Source organism: Scyliorhinus torazame, chromosome 31 (genome assembly GCF_047496885.1).
Source record: "Scyliorhinus torazame isolate Kashiwa2021f chromosome 31, sScyTor2.1, whole genome shotgun sequence".
NCBI classification, from domain to species: Eukaryota; Metazoa; Chordata; class Chondrichthyes; order Carcharhiniformes; family Scyliorhinidae; genus Scyliorhinus; species Scyliorhinus torazame.
Window position 1 is genome coordinate 11,964,014 of NC_092737.1, and position 17,872 is coordinate 11,981,885.

At 57.6% G+C, this 17,872-nt stretch overlaps 1 protein-coding gene across 1 annotated transcript in view; it reads right to left on the reverse strand.

Moving 5' to 3' along the window:
• Positions 1-4,239: 4,239 nt before the first annotated feature.
• LOC140404678 (uncharacterized) overlaps positions 4,240-17,872 on the reverse strand; it is a 36,546-nt gene continuing 22,913 nt past the window's right edge. Inside the window, exons 8-9 of the mRNA XM_072493335.1 lie at positions 12,446-12,715; positions 4,240-6,477 (exon numbers count right to left, since the gene is read on the reverse strand). Of these exons, the coding sequence (XP_072349436.1) occupies positions 6,419-6,477; positions 12,446-12,715 (329 nt within the window). The 3' untranslated portion in view covers positions 4,240-6,418. The remainder of the gene's footprint in view (positions 6,478-12,445; positions 12,716-17,872) is intronic.

The window sequence follows — 17,872 nt, forward strand, 5'->3', positions numbered from 1 at the left end:
TCAGCATATCATGGTGCAATCACACACACACTGATGGACAGGTAGTTGGACCAACCAGCACGCACATAACGCAGCCAATCACCAGTGAGAGCACACGCACTATAAAACAGGGAACACCACAGTTCCCGCTTATTCTACCAGGAGATAGCTCAGAGCACAGAGCTCACAGCGCGCCACTCAGACATAGACCATGTGCTGAGTGCCTCACTAAGATAGTGATAGGGCTGGGTCCACAGGTTAGCTGGTGAAGCACGTACCCAAGCAAGCAGTTGGTAGTTGTTGTTGTTAAGACAATAAAACAGAGTTGTACCATCTACAGCCGTGTTGGATCATTTGTGCATCGGAACACCCAACATGACATGGTACCAGGAGTGGAAGCTACCTCCCTTGTCCACTTGCCCGTCCACCCCACGGGCCACCTTATCCCCCGTAACCTAACCAGCACATCCCTGGACACTAAGGGGCAATTTATCACGGCCAATCCACCCTAACCTGCACATCTTTGGACTGTGGAAGGAAACCGGAGCACCGGAGGAAACCCACGCAGATGCGGGGAGAACGTGCAGACTCCGCACAGACAGTCACCCGAGACCGGAATCAACCTGGGTCCCTGGCGCTGTGAAGGCAACAGTGCTAACCCACTGGGTCACCCAATAGTTTCATCATCCCCTCGGGTTCACCCAAGTGGATTAGTGATTCTATCATCTTGTTGCAACAGCTTCACTGTCACCTCGTCACTGAGGTGAGTTTTGCAATTCCAAATTTCCCAATTGAATTTTAACTTCACCCCCTGCCGGAGCGGGATTTGAACTCACGTCCGCAGCGGTTTATCCCAAGCGGTTAGATTACGAGCTCAGCGGCTTAAACACTACACCCGTAATTACACCCTGACCTTCGTAACTGCACCCTGACCTCCGTACTGCACCCTGACCTCCGTAACTACAGCCTGACCTCCGTAACTACACCCTGACCTCCGTAACTACACCCTGACCTCCGTAACTGCACCCTGACCTCCGTAACTACACTCTGACCTCCAAAACTATACCCTGACCTCCAAAACTATACCCTGACCTCCGTAACTACACTCTGACCTCCGTAACTACACCCTGACCTCCGTAACTACACCCTGACCTCCTTAACTATACCCTGACCACCGTAACTACACTCTGACCTCCGTAACTATACCCTGACCTCCGTAACTACACCCTGACCTCCTTAACTATACCCTGACCTCCGTAACTACACTCTGACCTCCGTAACTAAACTCTGACCTCCGTAACTACACCCTGACCTCCGTAACTACACCCTGACCTCCGTAACTACACCCTGACCTCCGTAACTACACTCTGACCTCCGTAACTGCTCTCTGACCTCCGTAACTGCACCCTGACCTCCGTAACTACACTCTGACCTCCGTAACTAAACTCTGACCTCCGTAACTACACCCTGACCTCCGTAACTACACCCTGACCTCCGTAACTACACCCTGACCTCCGTAACTACACTCTGACCTCCGTAACTGCTCTCTGACCTCCGTAACTGCACCCTGACCTCCGTAACTATACCCTGACCTCTGTAACTACACTCTGACCTCCGTAACTATACCCTGACCTCCGTAACTACACTCTGACCTCCGTAACTACACTCTGACCTCCGTAACTACACCCTGACCTCCGTAACTATACCCTGACCTCCGTAACTACACTCTGACCTCCGTAACTATACCCTGACCTCCATAACTGCACTCTGACCTCCGTAACTGCACCCTGACCTCCGTAACTGCACCCTGACCTCCGTAACTACACCCTGACCTCCGTACCTACACCTGACCTCCGTACCTACACCCTGACCTCCGTAATTACACTCTGACCTCCGTAATTACACTCTGACCTCCGTAACTACACCTGACCTCCGTAACTATACCCTGACCTCCGTAACTACACTCTGACCTCCGTAACTATACCCTGACCTCCGTAACTGCACTCTGACCTCCGTAACTGCACCCTGACCTCCGTAACTACACCCTGACCTCCGTACCTACACCCTGACCTCCGTAATTACACTCTGACCTCCGTAACTACACTCTGACCTCCGTACCTATACCCTGACCTCCGTAACTACACTCTGCCTCCGTACCTATACCCTGACCTCCGTTAACTACACTCTGACCTCCGTACCTATACCCTGACTTGCCTCCTCTGGAAGAAAGTTCCAAAGATTCACAGCCTCCTCATTGCCATTTTCAATGGGCTTATTTTTAAACAGTGACCCCCAGGTTCTCCCAAAAGAGGAAACATCCTCTCCAAGACCTCCCTGTTAACGCCCCTGTCCTGCTGCCCCGAGCTAGCCCCTGGTCAACCCCCAGCCCATCTGACCGGGGTCGCAGCACAGGTGAAGAATACCCAAGGACCTTGGCTGAGCCTCAATAAACTATAAACACCAGGTTTGTAACTTTAATACAATGAACCTTTTATTGTGCACAGTGTTAGAATTAAACTGACAGAAAATGTAACTATCTAATACCCCTTTCCAAACCCCCCTTCCTAACCCATTCCACTCTCTACACACACACGCATACACATACATACACACGTAAACACACACACACATGTAAACACACACATACACACACCCGCATACACACGCACACACACGTAAAAACACACACATACATACACATGCACACGCACATATATACACACACAGACACGCGCACACGCACACATAAACACACATATACATACACATGCACACACACATACATACACATGCATACACATACATACACCCACATACACACGTAAACACACACACATACATACACATGCACACACACATGCATACACACAGACACACGCACACACACACACAGACACACGCACGCCCACACATAAACACACATGCATATATACATGCACATGCATACACACATACATATACACGCAGACACACACACACACGCACAGGAAAGGGTGGTGGAAAGGGGAAGAATAAAAGGACAAAGAATCTTTGATGCACTGGAAGGACATCCAGTTAAAGTCTTTCTTAGGTTCAGGTTTTTCGTTTTGATACTTCTTCCTTCTCGGCTGGAGATGGTTTTCACTGACAGGTTTATAGAACAGTACAGCACAGAACAGGCCCTTCGACCCTCGATGTTGTGCCGGGCTTTGTCCGAAACCAAGATCAAGCTATCCCACTCCCTGTCATTCTGGTGTGCTCCATGTGCCTATCCAATAACCGCTTGAAAGTTCCTAAAGTGTCCGACTCCACTATCACAGCAGGCAGTCCATTCCACACCCTAACCACTCTCTGAGTAAAGAACCCTACCTCGGACATCCCTCCTATATCTCCACCCCGAACCTTATAGTTATGCCCCCTTGTAACAGCTACATCCACCCGAGGAAATAGTCTCTGAACGTCCACTCTATCTATCCCCCTCATCACCTTATAAACCTCTATTAAGTCACCTCTCATCCTCCTCCGCTCCAAAGAGAAAAGCCCGAGCTCCCTCAATCTTTCCTCATAAGACCTATCCTCCAAACCAGGCAGCATCCTGGTAAATCTCCTTTGCACCCTTTCCAATGCTTCCACATCCTTCCTATAATGAGGTGACCAGAACTGCACGCAATATTCCAAGTGTGGTCTAACCAGGGTCATGTATAGTTGCAGCATAACCCCGCGGCTCTTAAACTCAAGCCCCATGTCAATAAACGCTAACACACTATAGGCCTTCTTCACGGCTCTATCCATTTGAGTGGCAACCTTCAGAGATCTGTGGACACGAACCCCAAGATCTCTCTGTTCCTCCACATTCCTCAGAACCCGGCCGTTGACCCTGTAATCCGCATTCAAATTTTTCCGACCAAAATGAATCACCTCGCACTGATCAGGGTTAAACTCCATCTGCCATTTTTTAGACTAATGATGACTGATCGTCCTTCTAAACCCTGACGACTCTAGAGAGAGAAAATCCCCCCCTCTTCCCCGTCTTAAATGGGAGACCCCTTTTCAAACTGTGCCCCCCCCCATTCGTTCGAGAGTCCCCCACGAGAGGGGGGGAGGAGTACCCTCTCACCATTTACCCTGCCAAAGCCCCCCCTCCATCCCAGGAATGAGTCCAGCCTCAACGAGGGCGAGAGGGGTAATGGGGGTGACAATTCTGAAGATGAGGGCCATCGGGCTGTGCGCTGCGAGGTAGCAGGCGCAATATTAAATGTAAAAGAAAATGGAGAACCGCGATGCCCGTAAGAGCTTTATTACAAAAAATAAACGACATTTGGCACAAATAGGACGTTCAGTAATAAACTGGTCCGTAACAGTGTTCCACAAAGTGCTAACGGGTGAGAGACAGGACATTCGACCAGCTGCCCCATGCTGGTGTTTCTGTTGCACACAAGCCTCCTCCCACCCCGCCCCCCCCACCCCCCATCATCGTAACCTTCCTCCCTCTCTCTCTCCCCCGCCATGTCATTACTGGAGTGCCCCAGTTATGCCCAATCGAGCAGCCACGCCAACGCCACTAACCAGGGAACCAGTGCCCGCTTGGGTTGCCAACCCTTGTCTGCACATGTGCCTCGAGGTGCCACCATTAATTCCCGTGAGACTCCAGGCCAGCCCTGGAGGGTTGGCAACCCTCGATGCTCACCCAGTTTTTTTTTTTGGGGGGGGGCGTGTTTTGCATGGTATTTTTCCGCTGGCGCGCAGGCGCTTATATTTAAGTAACTTATTAGCTCAAGCGAAGTGGTGGCATCGGGCAAGAAAGTTAGGCTTCGGCCCACCTCTTGGGGGGGGGGGGGGGGGGGAATCAGAAAGGGCCCCGTGCTGAGGGTCCTGAGGCAAAGCAGCGGGGGGGGGGGGGCGGGGGGGGGAAGTCCTCCTCCGTGGACCGCCGATCAATACTTAACCCCCCTCTCCGGACGGCAGCGCCGCAGCGGCAAATTAATTAGCCGTTACCGCATTGCTGTTAGTGGGATCTGCTGTGCACAAATCGCCGGCTGATTCCTTGTGGAGGAAATTGCAGTAGGCGGCCGCCGATCGGTCTCGATTTCCGCTCACTGCGAAGGAGTTCCTCGACACAGAGCAGAACAAGCCCGTTCAAATCCCCGCCAAATCCCGGCCAATTCAGGAATGGGGTGGGCCGTTTCAGAGGGAGATGAGGAGAAACCATTTTTTTTCTCTCATATTCTCCTCGGCCTCTCTGGGGAAGAGAATCCGAAGACCAATGAGTCTCTGGGAGAGGTAATCCACCCTCACCTTGTCCGCCCAGGTTGGGCCCACCCCCTCCTGATCCTATCATCATCCAATCTGTCATTTGTACCCTGAGCGACAGGAGTAGGCCCCAGGAGGCTGCTGTGCCACTCGACCTGCTCGTGGCTGACTTTCCCCCCCTGACCCTCACTCTCCCGCCCCATCCCCCCCCTTTTTCCACCCGGCAGTGACGGAGGGAGGAGGGGAGGCCTGCCCTCACCATGGCAACCAGGCCCAGGTTCTCCAACAGCAGCCAGACTATCTTTGAGCGGTGAGGCTGAGGCGGGCCCACACTTTTCCCGGGGCGCTTCGGGCAGCGCCCAACCTCGGGCCCCAAGGGTTGCCCAATGCGCTGCCTTCGATTGACTTGATTCTCTTGGCCAATTGTTGGCGTGAACTTGACGTCTTCTCCCGCTGGCCGCCAACTGGTTCAGATTCATTCTGGCGGCAGACACGGTTGCTGGGCGCTCGCATTTTCCTGCATCATTCTTGGTCGGCGGTTTGCATTTACGTGGCGCCTCTCGGCCATTGGAAGATCCCAGGGCCCTTCACAGTGGCGTCGTCAGATGGAAATGTGGGTCCCGGCCAGCCACGGGGACGCTGGGGCAGGTGAGCCAAAAAATGGCTCAAAGAGGTAGATTTTGACAAGTGACTTTCAGGAGAGAGGGGCAGAGGGAGGGAATTCCAGAGTTCAGGGTTCAGGGAGTGGGAGGAACATCTGCCAATGGAGCGATGAGAATCCGGGATGGAGAATTGGAGGTCGTCGAGATAGGGAGGATCATAGCGGCTGGAGGAGGGTACAGAGATAGGGGAGGATCATAGCGGCTGGAGGAGGGTACAGAGATAGGGAGGATCATAGCGGCTGGAGGAGGGTACAGAGATAGGGAGGGTTGTAGGGGCTGGAGGAGGGTACAGAGATAGGGAGGGTTGTAGGGGCTGGAGGAGGTTACAGAGATAGGGAGGGTTGTAGAGGCTGGAGGGGTTACAGAGATAGGGAGGGTTGTAGGGGCTGGAGAAGGTTACAGAGATAGGGAGGGTTGGGGCTGGGAGAGGTTACAGAGATAGGGAGGGTGTTGCCTTGATGGAATTGATGCTGGGATAGAGACCGGGGCTATAAAAGTGCTGGTGTTTTGGTGAATCATCTTCATGTTAGTTGGTGTGTGTGGGTTGGTTACAAAGCATCATATACACCGTCAGTAATTTCCAAAGCTGCTGCTTGATACCTGGGACCTGAGAGAGAGCAAATGCGATCAGAGTGAGAACGGGTATGTGACAGTCACAATATCCTAAATTCACAAATTCAGTAAACGGGACCTGGTCACATTGCCCATCCCTAATTGCCCCTTGAGAAGGTTGTGGGTGAGCCGCCATCTTGAGCCGCTGGCGGTCCCGGAGGTGTAGGTACACCCTCCGTGCTGTTAGGGAGGGAGTTCCAGGATTTTGCACCAGCGACAGTGAAGGAACGGCCGATAGTTTTCCAGTCGGGATGGGGAGTGACTCGGAGGGGGACACGACAGCCTTGCCCAGGGTACATGGGTAAGTCCGGATAGACAGCGGGGGGGGGGAGACTGGATAGACAGCGGGAGGGGGTGGGGGGAGACTGGATAGACAGCGGGGGGGGGGGGAGACTGGATAGACAGCGGGAGGGGGTGGGGGGAGACTGGATAGACAGCGGGGGGGGGGGGAGGAGACTGGATAGACAGCGGGGGGAGGGGGGAGGAGACTGGATAGACAGCGGGGTGGGAGACTGGATAGACAGCGGGGGGAGGGGGAGACTGGATAGACAGCGGGGGGAGGGGGAGACTGATAGACAGCGGGGGGGGGGGGAGGAGACTGGATAGACAGCGGGGGGAGGGGGAGGAGACTGGATAGACAGCGGGGTGGGAGACTGGATAGACAGCGGGGGGAGGGGGAGACTGGATAGACAGCGGGGGGGAGGGGGAGACTGGATAGACAGCGGGGGGGGGGAGGAGACTGGATAGACAGCGGGGAGGGGGTGGGGGGAGACTGGATAGACAGCGGGGGGGGGGGAGGAGACTGGATAGACAGCGGGGGGAGGGGGAGACTGGATAGACAGCGGGGGGGAGGGGGAGACTGGATAGACAGCGGGGGAGGGGGAGACTGATAGACGCGGGGGGGAGGGGGAGACTGGATAGACAGCGGGGGAGGGGGAGACTGGATAGACAGCGGGGGGGGGGGAGGAGACTGGATAGACAGCGGGGGGGAGGAGACTGGATAGACAGCGGGGGGGGGGAGACTGGATAGACAGCGGGGGAGGGGAGACTGGATAGACAGCGGGGGGGGGGAGGAGACTGGATAGACAGCGGGGGGGAGGAGACTGGATAGACAGCGGGGGGGGGAGACTGGATAGACAGCGGGGGAGGGGGAGACTGGATAGACAGCGGGGGGAGGGGGAGATTGGATAGACAGCGGGGGGGAGGGGGAGACTGGATAGACAGCGGGGGGAGGGGAGATTGGATAGACAGCGGGGGGAGGGGGAGACTGAATAGACAGCGGGGGTGAGGGGGAGACTTGATAGACAGCGGGGGGAGGGGGAGACTGGATAGACAGCGGGGGGAGGGGGAGACTGGATAGACAGCGGGGGAGGGGAGACTGGATAGAGACAGCGGGGGGAGGGGGAGACTGGATAGACAGCGGGGGGAAGGGAGATTGGATAGACAGCGGGGGGGGGGAGACTGGATAGACAGCGGGGGGGAGGGAGAGATTGGATAGACAGCGGGGGGGGGGAGGAGACTGGATAGACAGCGGGGGGGAGGGGGAGACTGGACAGACAGCGGGGGGAGGGGGAGACTGGATAGACAGCGGGGGGAGGGGGAGACTGGATAGACAGCGGGGGAGGGGGGAGACTGGATAGACAGCGGGGGAGGGGGAGACTGGATAGACAGCGGGGGAGGGGGAGACTGGATAGACAGCGGGGGAGGGGGAGACTGGATAGACAGCGGGGGAGGGGGAGACTGGATAGACAGCAGGGGAGGGGAGATTGGATAGACAGCGGGGGGGGGAGATTGGATAGACAGTAGGGGAGGGGAGATTGGATAGACAGCGGGGGGGAGGGGGAGACTGGATAGAGAGCGGGGGGAGGGGGAGACTGGATAGACAGCGGGGGGAGGGGGAGACTGGATAGACAGCGGGGGGGAGGGGAGACTGGATAGACAGCAGGGGAGGGGAGATTGGATAGACAGCGGGGGGAGGGGGAGACTGGATAGACAGCGGGGGGAGGGGAGATTGGATAGACTGCGGGGAGGGGGAGGAGACTGGATAGACAGCGGGGGGGAGAGGGAGACTGGATAGACAGCGGGGGGAGGGGGAGACTGGATAGACAGCGGGGGAGGGGGAGACTGGATAGACAGCGGGGGGTGGGGAGATTGGATAGACAGCGGGGGGAGGGGGAGACTGGATAGACAGCGGGGGGAGGGGGAGACTGGATAGACAGCGGGGGGAGGGGGAGACTGGATAGACAGCGGGGGGAGGGGGAGACTGGATAGACAGCGGGGGGAGGAGGAGACTGGATAGACAGCGGGGGGAGGAGGAGACTGGATAGACAGCGGGGGGAGACTGGATAGACAGCGGGGGAGGGGGAGACTGGATAGACAGCGGGGGGAGGGGGAGACTGGATAGACAGCCGGGGGGGGGGGGGGAGACTGAATAGACAGCGTGGGGAGGGGGAGACTGGATAGACAACCGGGGGGAGGGGGAGACTGGATAGACAGCGTGGGGAGGGGGAGATTGGATAGACAGCGGGGGGAGGGGGAGATTGGATAGACAGCAGGGGGGGAGAGACTGGATAGGCAGCGGGGGGAGGGGAGATTGGATAGACAGCGGGGGAGGGGGAGACTGGATAGACAGCGGGGGGAGGGGGAGACTGGATAGACAGCCGGGGGGAGGGGGAGACTGGATAGACAGCGTGGGGAGGGGGAGACTGGATAGAAAACCGGGGGGAGCGGGAGACTGGATAGACAGCGTGGGGAGGGGGAGATTGGATAGACAGCGGGGGGAGGGGGAGATTGGATAGACAGCAGGGGGGGAGAGACTGGATAGACAGCGAGGGGGAGGGGAGATTGGATAGACAGCGGGGGGGGGGGGGGAAGACTGGTTAGACAGCCGGGGGAGGGGGAGACTAGATAAGACAGCGGGGGAGGGGGAGATTGGATAGACAGCGGAGGGAGAGGGAGACTGGATAGACAGCGGGGGGGGGGGGCAGACTGGATAGACAGCAGCGAGAGGGGGAGACTGGATAGACAGCGGGGGGGGGAGACTGGATAGACAGCGGGGGGAGGGGAGACTGGATAGACAGCAGGGGGAGGGGAGACTCGATAGACAGCGGGGGAGGGGAGACTGGATAGACAGCGGGGGAGGGGGAGACTGGATAGACAGCGGGGTGAGGGGGAGACTGGATAGACAGTGGGGGAGGGGGAGACTGGATAGACAGCGGGGGAGGGGGAGACTGGATAGACAGCGGGGGGAGGGGGAGACTGGATAGACAGCGGGGGAGGGGGAGACTGGATAGACAGCGGGGGAGGGGAGACTGGATAGACAGCGGGGGGAGGGGGAGACTGGATAGACAGCGGGGGGAGGGGGAGACTGGATAGACAGCGGGGGGAGGGGGAGACTGGATAGACAGCGGGAGGGAGGGGAGACTGGATAGACAGCGGGGGGAGGGGGAGACTGGATAGACAGAGGGGGGAGGGGGAGACTGAATAGACAGCAGGGGGAGACTGGATAGACAGCGAGGGGAGGGGGAGACTGGATAGACAGTGGGGGAGGGGGAGACTGGATAGACAGCCGGGGGAGGGGAGACTGGATAGACAGCGGGGGGAGGGGAGACTGTATAGACAACGGGGAGAGGGGGAGACTGGATAGACAGAGGGGGGAGGGGGAGACTGGATAGACAGCGGGGGGAGACTGGATAGACAGCGGGGAGGGGAGACTTGATAGACAGCGGGGAGGGGGAGACTGGATAGACAGCGGGGAGGGGGAGACTGGATAGACAGCGGGGAGGGGGAGACTGGATAGACAGCGGGGAGGGGGAGACTGGATAGACGGCGGGGGGAGGGGGAGACTGGGTGAGACAGCGGGGGGGGAGACTGGATAGACGGCGGGGGGAGGGGGAGACTGGGTGAGACAGCGGGGGGGGAGACTGGATAGACAGCGGGGGGGGGGGAGACTGGATTGACAGCGGGGGGAGACTGGATAGGCAGCGGGGGAGACTGGATAGACAGCGGGTGAGACTGGATAGACAGCGGGGGGAGGGGAGACTGGATAGACAGCGGGGGGAGACTGGATAGACAGCGGGTGGGGGGGGGCGGCTGAGGGGGTGAACGCAACTCTCATGATCTTGAGTCTTTCAGGGAGAGACAGAGCGAGAGGGAGAGACAGAGTTAGAGAAAGGCAGAGAGAGCGAGAGGCAGAGAGAGAGAGAGGCAGAGAGTGAGAGACAGAGATAGAGAAAGGTAGAAAGAGAGAGAGTGAAGGACAGAGAGAGATGGAGAGAGATGGAGATATGGGGCGAAATTCTCCGGAAACGGCGCGATGTCCGCCGACTGGCGCCCAAAACGGCGCCAATCAGACGGGCATCGCGCCGCCCCAAAGGTGCGGAATGCTCCGCATCTTTGGGGGCCGAGCCCCAACATTGAGGGGCTAGGCCGACACCGGAGGAATTTCCGCCCCGCCAGCTGGCGGAAAAGGCCTTTGGTGCCCCGCCAGCTGGCGCGGAAATGACATCTCCGGGCGGCGCATGCGCGGGAGCGTCAGCGGCCGCTGACAGCTTCCCACGCATGCGCTGTGGAGGGAGTCTCTTCCGCCTCCGCCATGGTGGAGACCGTGGCGGAGGCGGAAGGGAAAGAGTGCCCCCACGGCACAGGCCCGCCCGCGGATCGGTGGGCCCAGATCGCGGGCCAGGCCACCGTGGGGGCACCCCCCCGGGGCCAGATCGCCCCGCGCGCCCCCCCCCCCCCAGGACCCCGGAGCCCGCCCGCGACGCCTTGTCCCGCCGGTAAGGTAGGTGGCTTAATTGACACCGGCGGAACAGGCAATTTATCGGCGGCCGGAGAATCGAGCGGGGGGGGGGGGGGGGGGGGGGGGGGGGCGCCAACCGGCGCGGCGCGATTCCCGCCCCCGCTGAATATCCGGTGCGGGAGACTTCGGCAACCGGCGGGGGCGGGATTCACGCCAGCCCCCGGCGATTCTCCGACCCGGCGGGGGGGGGGGGGGGGGTCAGAGAATGTCGCCCATGGAGAGAGATAGAGACAGAGAGAGATACAAGGCTGTCCTGACAAGGCATGACAACCCTGCTGGGACTGCCCTGTCTGCCCCGCTTGGGGCTGTGGGCAGGAAAAGGCCATCCCCACCTCCTCTTAAAGGGGCACTGAATATATTCACGGCTGAGTTCTAGAGATTCTCGATAGACAGGGGAGGGGGGGGGGGGGCATACAGGAAGGTGGTGATGACACCACAGCTGATCAGCCAGGCGGAGGAGGGTGGGATGGGAGAGGGGGGGGGAGATACTCTGAATGAAAGCTCGGAATCCAATTTCTAAATAAAATTCTGCCCGAATGAGGCGACAGCTGAAGGGGCAACAGCAACTTTCAATCCAACAGACATTTGGCAGGGACGGGGGGGGGGGGGGGGGCGAAATGGACCGATCTGGTGGTCAGCGAATGACCAAACTAACCAAACTACGGAGACTGGCCGAATCGGAAGCAAGAACAGGAGGAGGCTAGAAATACGCGGCAGGTCCGACAGCTGGAGAGAAACAGAGTTAACGTTGCGAGCCCTTCGGGCCTTCATCAGAACTGAGAGGAGGGAGAATGTAGAAACTGCAACAAGAAGTCGCAAATTTCAGAGTGCCAGAGAGTGTTTTGCATTGAGGCAATAGACGTACGGAATATTTATTTAAAAAGGGGCGTGGGTTTAAGATGGAGGTGAAGGGTCAAAATCTCAAGTTGCCGAACTCAATGTTGGGTCCCGAGGCTGCAATGTGCCCACTGGAGAGATGAGATTCTTCTCCTCCAGCCCCCGCCTGCTTCATTGGGGCATTGCAGCAGCTCTACGATGGACATGTGTGTATGCGAGCAAGGTGCTGAGTTATTATTAAGAGGGCTAGCCCAGGAACGAGGGGCGGAATGGCCTTCTTTTGCGCCATGCAGTGAAATATTCTGAAAAAGAGACACCTCCTCACCTTGCCGTCTTCTCTTCTTGCAGTACAGGTAGGCGATGACGGAGAGAAGGATGAGGACGGACGGGACGAGGATCAGAACCGCCACTTCGCTCTTGGCCAACTGCTTCCTTGCGCGCTCGTTCTCCGTTTTCTCGTCCACTCTCGCCGCCGGGTCCTCCAATCCGGGCCATGGGGCTGTGCCGCCCTCCGTGTCTCCGTCCGCCCGTGCGTTCCCAGAGGAAGGAAACGCGCCTCGGGACTCTGTCGTCCTCTCCGCGGATCCTCCGCGCCCTGGGGAGAAAGCGAGAACGCGGCTGTTAGCAAGGGGAGACCCAGAGGCTCCTGGGAACAGCCACCCGCCCCTTGAGCCCGTCCCGTCTTTCGATACGACGGCGACGAATCTGTATCTTGACTCCACCTGCCCCCACCTTGACTCAATTGCCCTTACCCAATAAAGACGTATCGCTCGTGGTTTGGAAATCTCCAATCCATCCCCAGCCTGGACAGCTTTATTTTTGGGCTTGGGAGGGTGGGGGTGCGGCCATCTGAACTCTCAAAGAAATGGGAGGCCATTCGGCCCTTCGAGCCTGCTCCGCCATCTAGTAAGATCATGGCTGATCGAACACTAAGTCCAATTTCCTCTGTTGTCATTGGTAGGCGACCCAGGTTCAGCCGAGAGTTCAGTGCGCTAACGCATTAGACCTGTTGCAATCTCATTAGATTCCTTCCCAGCATTCCCTTGCTTCCGCCATCTTTCAATCTTCCCCAATGTCCTGACTTTCATAGAATTCACAGTGCAGAAGGAAGCCATTCGGCCCATCGAGTCTGCACCGGCTCTTGGAAAGAGCACCCTACCCAAGGTCCACACCTCCACCCTATCCCCATAACCCAGCAACCCCACCCAACACTAAGGGCAATTTTGGACACTAAGGGCAATTTATCACGGCAAAGCCACCTAACCTGCACGTCTTTGGACTGTGGGAGGAAACCGGAGCACCCGGAGGAAACCCACGCACACACGGGGAGGATGTGCAGACTCCGCACAGACAGTGACCCAAGCCGGAATCGAACCTGGGACCCTGGAGCTGCGAAGCAACTGTGCTATCCACAATGCTACCGTGCTGCCCCGCTTCCCAACTCCCGACTAGCGAATAGCAATGTCCTGACTAACATCACACTCTTTGAGGACTTTGGAGAACTCCCTCACAGCAGGGACTGTACTTTCACAGCTGTCTGCGGTCGGGAATTCCAAAGGTTCATCACACCCGAATCCCGACAGAGCAGAAGGAGGCCATTCGGCCCATCGAGTCTGCACCAACCCTCCGAAGGAGCACCCCATCCCTGCCACCCCATAACCCACACATCTTTGGACACTAAGGGACAATTTAGCACGGCCAATCCATCTAACCTGCGCATCTTCATGGACCGTGGGAGGAAACCGGAGCACCCGGAGGAAACCCACGCAGACACGGGGGAGAACGTGCAAACCCCACACAGGCAGTCGCCCGAGGTTGGAATTGAACCCGGGTCCCTGGCATCATGAGGCAGCCGTGCCAACCCACTGTGCCACCGTGCCGCCCTGTAGAAAGCACCCAAGGCAACATGAGGTGAGCCATTTTAATACAGCGAGTGATGAAGAACTGTCTAAATTCAGTGGGGGTGGCGTGGGTTTGGGTGAGTTTGTTCGTGCAGAGAGCTAGCAAGGAAATGGCGGGCTGAATGGCCTGCTCAGAGCGGTAACAGCCATCTGGTTCTCTGAGAAGATCAAAGCGCTGCCTGCAAAGTGGTTTAACATTGCTTCTCAGAAGGCGCTCAATAAATTTGAGCTCGACAGACGACTTCACTGACATATCGAGAGTCAGGCAGTCAACACCGTGTCTCATGGCAACAGAACAAACGGGACGCGCTCAAAAATGGTTTGAGTCCAGCGTGCAGAACCGGTTGGACCGCAGGCTACATTCGGTAAAATCTGCCTATCCAGAAGGCTCTCCCAATTTCGATGTTTAAACAGGCTGGAGAGAGAGAGAGAGAGAGGTCGCTGTTCCGATTTTTAAACTAGTTTGCTGGCTGTGGCGTCCTGTCTGCCCCCCCCCCCCCCCCCCGCCCCCCACCCACCCCCCACCCCCACCGAGAATCGGCCTCCGCCCCCGCTGGCTCCCTGGGGGAGGGAACTCCAAACACGGACCACCCAACCGAGAGCCATCCCCGTCTTCAAAGGGAGGGCTCTTTAATTCTTAACTCCTGCCGTCTTCCTCTCAGCATCTACCCTGCCAAGCCCGCTCGGAATCGGAGGTGTTTTGACAAGGTAGCATTTGACAAGTATTTAAATGTGCACTCACGATCCCAAGGACTGGAAAATGGGATTGAAAAAAAAAAAATTGAAACGAAAATCGCTTATTGTCGCAAGTAGGCTTCAAATGAAGTTACTGTGAAAAGCCCCTAGTCGCCACATTCCGGCGCCTGTTAGGGGATTAGAATAGTTAGAGGGTTGTTGTGGACCGGCGCAGACTTGATGGGCCATAGGGCCTTCTCTGAGCTGTAGACCCCTATCACACTATGACTAAGATCGTAAGACCAGAAGACATAGGAGCAGAATTAGGCCACTCGGCCCATCAAGTCTGTACCGCCATTCAATCATGGCTGACATTTTTCTCATCCCCATTCTCCTGCCTTCTCCCCATAACCCCCGATCCCCTTATTAATCAAGAACCTCTCTACCTCTGTCTTAAAGACACTCAGTGATTTGGCCCCCACAGCCTTCTGCGGCAAAGAGTTCCACAGATTCACCGCCCTCTGGCTGGAGAAATTCCTCCTCATCCCTGTTTTAAAGGATCGTCCCTTCAGTCTGAGATTGTGTCCTCTGGTTCTAGTCTCCCCTATAAGTGGAAACATCCTCTCCACGTCCACTCTATCCGGGCCTCGCAGTAAGTTTCAATAAGATCCCCCCTCACCCTTCTAAACTCCGAGCACAGACCCAGAGTCCTCAACCGTTCTGTGACAGAGGGGTTTGCACTGCTGCCTCACAGCGCCAGGGACCCGGGTTCGATTCCGGCCCCGGGTGACTGTCCGTGCGGAGTCTGCACCCTCTCCCCCCCGTGTCTGCGTGGGTTTCCTCCGGGTGCTCCGGTTTCCTCCCACAAGCCCAAAGGCGTGCGGGTTAGGTGGGGTTATGGGGTTACGGTGGGTTATAGGGCGGGGGAGTGGGCCTGGGTACGGGGCTCATTCAGAGGGTCGATGCAGACTCGACGGGCCGAATGGCCTCCTTCTGCACTGTGGGCATTCTCTGATAAGCCGCTCATCTCCAGGATTGAGTTCAGTGAGCCATCCCTGACCCGCTTTGAAGTCAATTAAGCCTTTTCTTTTTCAAATAAGGAGACCCCAAAACTGTACACAATGTTCCAGATGTGGCTTCACCACTGGCGATGCCAGCCAGATGTTGGCAATCAGGTCGCTGAGTGACCTCCCAGCTCCCCCTTTTCCCAAATTACTGACCAGAACCCTGTCAAAGTTCAAAGGCAAGGCCCCTGACGGAACCTCAGCGGGCCAAAATATGAGCTCTTTCCGTTTTCGCTCCTAAACACATCCTGAAGCATCTGTTCCAGCGCCAGTAAACATGCTCTAACCCCTAGAGGCCTTTGTTCATTGGCGTTCTGTTGTCTAGTTTCTCCGAGCTGTAATATGCCCCTCCCCACCCCCACCACCGAGACTTTCATCAGTCTCGTTTGCCAAACTGGTTGATAAGACCCTTTCCTTTCTCTGAAAGAGCTGGGAGACTTTTGGAGGCAGTGGATAGGTGTGGGGGAGGGCGGGGGGACGGGGGGGGGGGGGGGGGGGGGAGGAGGCAGTGGGTGGGGGGGAGGATGAAGGGGTGTCGATTGAGACAATTTGGATTGCTTTAGGCCTTGTGATTTAACAAAAACCCAGCTTGTTCTCCGAACAGTGAGAGATCGCACAGCTCTGAGGCGTAGAGGGATCTGGGAGTCCGAGTGCATAAATCACAAAAGGCGAGGCTGCAGTTAGAGAGAGTCATTAGGAAAGATCATAGATGCTGCCGCCTGTTGTGCGGGGGAGTTGGTTACACAAGTAAGAAGGTTCTGCTTCAGTGGTACAGGGCGTTGGTGAGGCCCGGAGTGTGTACATTATCGGTCTCCTTGGGCGTGAATCCCACCCCCGCCGGTTGCCGAATTCTCCGACACCGGATATTTGGCGGGGGTGGGAATCGCGCCGCGCCGGTTGGCGCCCCCCCCCCCCCCGGCGATTCTCCGGCCCGCGATGGGCCGAAGTCCCGCCGCTGGAATGCCTGTCCCGCCAGCGAGAATCAAACCACCTCTCTTACCGGCGGGACAAGGCGGCGCGGGCGGGCTCCGGGGTCCTGGGGGGGGGGGGGGGGGCGATCCGGCCCCGGGGGGGGGGGGTGCCCCCACGGTGGCCTGGCCCGCAATCGGGGCCCACTGATCTGCTGGCGGGCCTGTGCCGTGGGGGCACTCTTTCCCTTCCGCCTTCGCCATGGTCTCCACTATGGTGGAGGCGGAAGAGACCCCCCTCCCCTGCGCATGCGCGGGGATGGCGTGAGCGGCCGCTGACGCTCCTGCGCATGCGTCGCCCGGCAAAGTCATTTCCGCGCCAGCTGGTGGGGCGCCAAAGGCCTTTCCCGCCAGCTGGCGGGGCGGAAATCACTCCGGTGCGGGCCTAGCCCCTCAAGGTGAGGGCTCGGCCCCTCAAGATGCAGAAAATTCCGCACCTTTGGGGCGGCGCGATGCCGGACTGATTCGCACCGTTTTTGGCGCCAGTCAGCGGACATCTCACCGATTGCGGAGAATCCCGCCCCTTATCTGAGAAAAGATGTCAATGCGTTGGAAGCCATTCAGAGAAGGTTTACCAGACTCATGCCAGGAATGGGGTGGGTTGCCTTATGAGGAAAGGTTGGCGAGGTTAGGATTGTATCCACTAGGGGGTGTAGTGGTTAGCACTGCTGCCTCACATCGCCAGGGACCCGGATTCGACTGGTCACTGTCTGTCTGGAGACGGCACGTTCTCCCCGTGTCGCCGTGGGTTTCCTCCGGGTGCTCCGGTTTCCTCCCAAGGCCCAAAGATGTGCAGGTTAGGTGGGGTTACGGGGATAGGGCAGGGGGAGTAAGCCTGGGTAGCTGGTGCTCTTTCAAAGGTTCGGTGCGGAATCGATGGGCTGAATGGCCTCCTTCTGCACTGTAGGGATTCTGTGTTTAGCATCCTGAAGGGCATTGACAGGATGTGGAGAGGATAAGGCCTCTTGTGGGGGGATCTAGAACTGGGCTGTGTGTGTTGTTGCCTGTGTTTGTGTCTGGTTGTTCTGGCTGCGTCTGTGTTTGCGTCTGTGTCCATGTGTGTATCTGTGTATGCATCTGTGTATCTGTCCGTGTGGGAGTCTGTGCCTGTATGCGTACTGCTGAGTGTGTGTCTGGGTGAGTG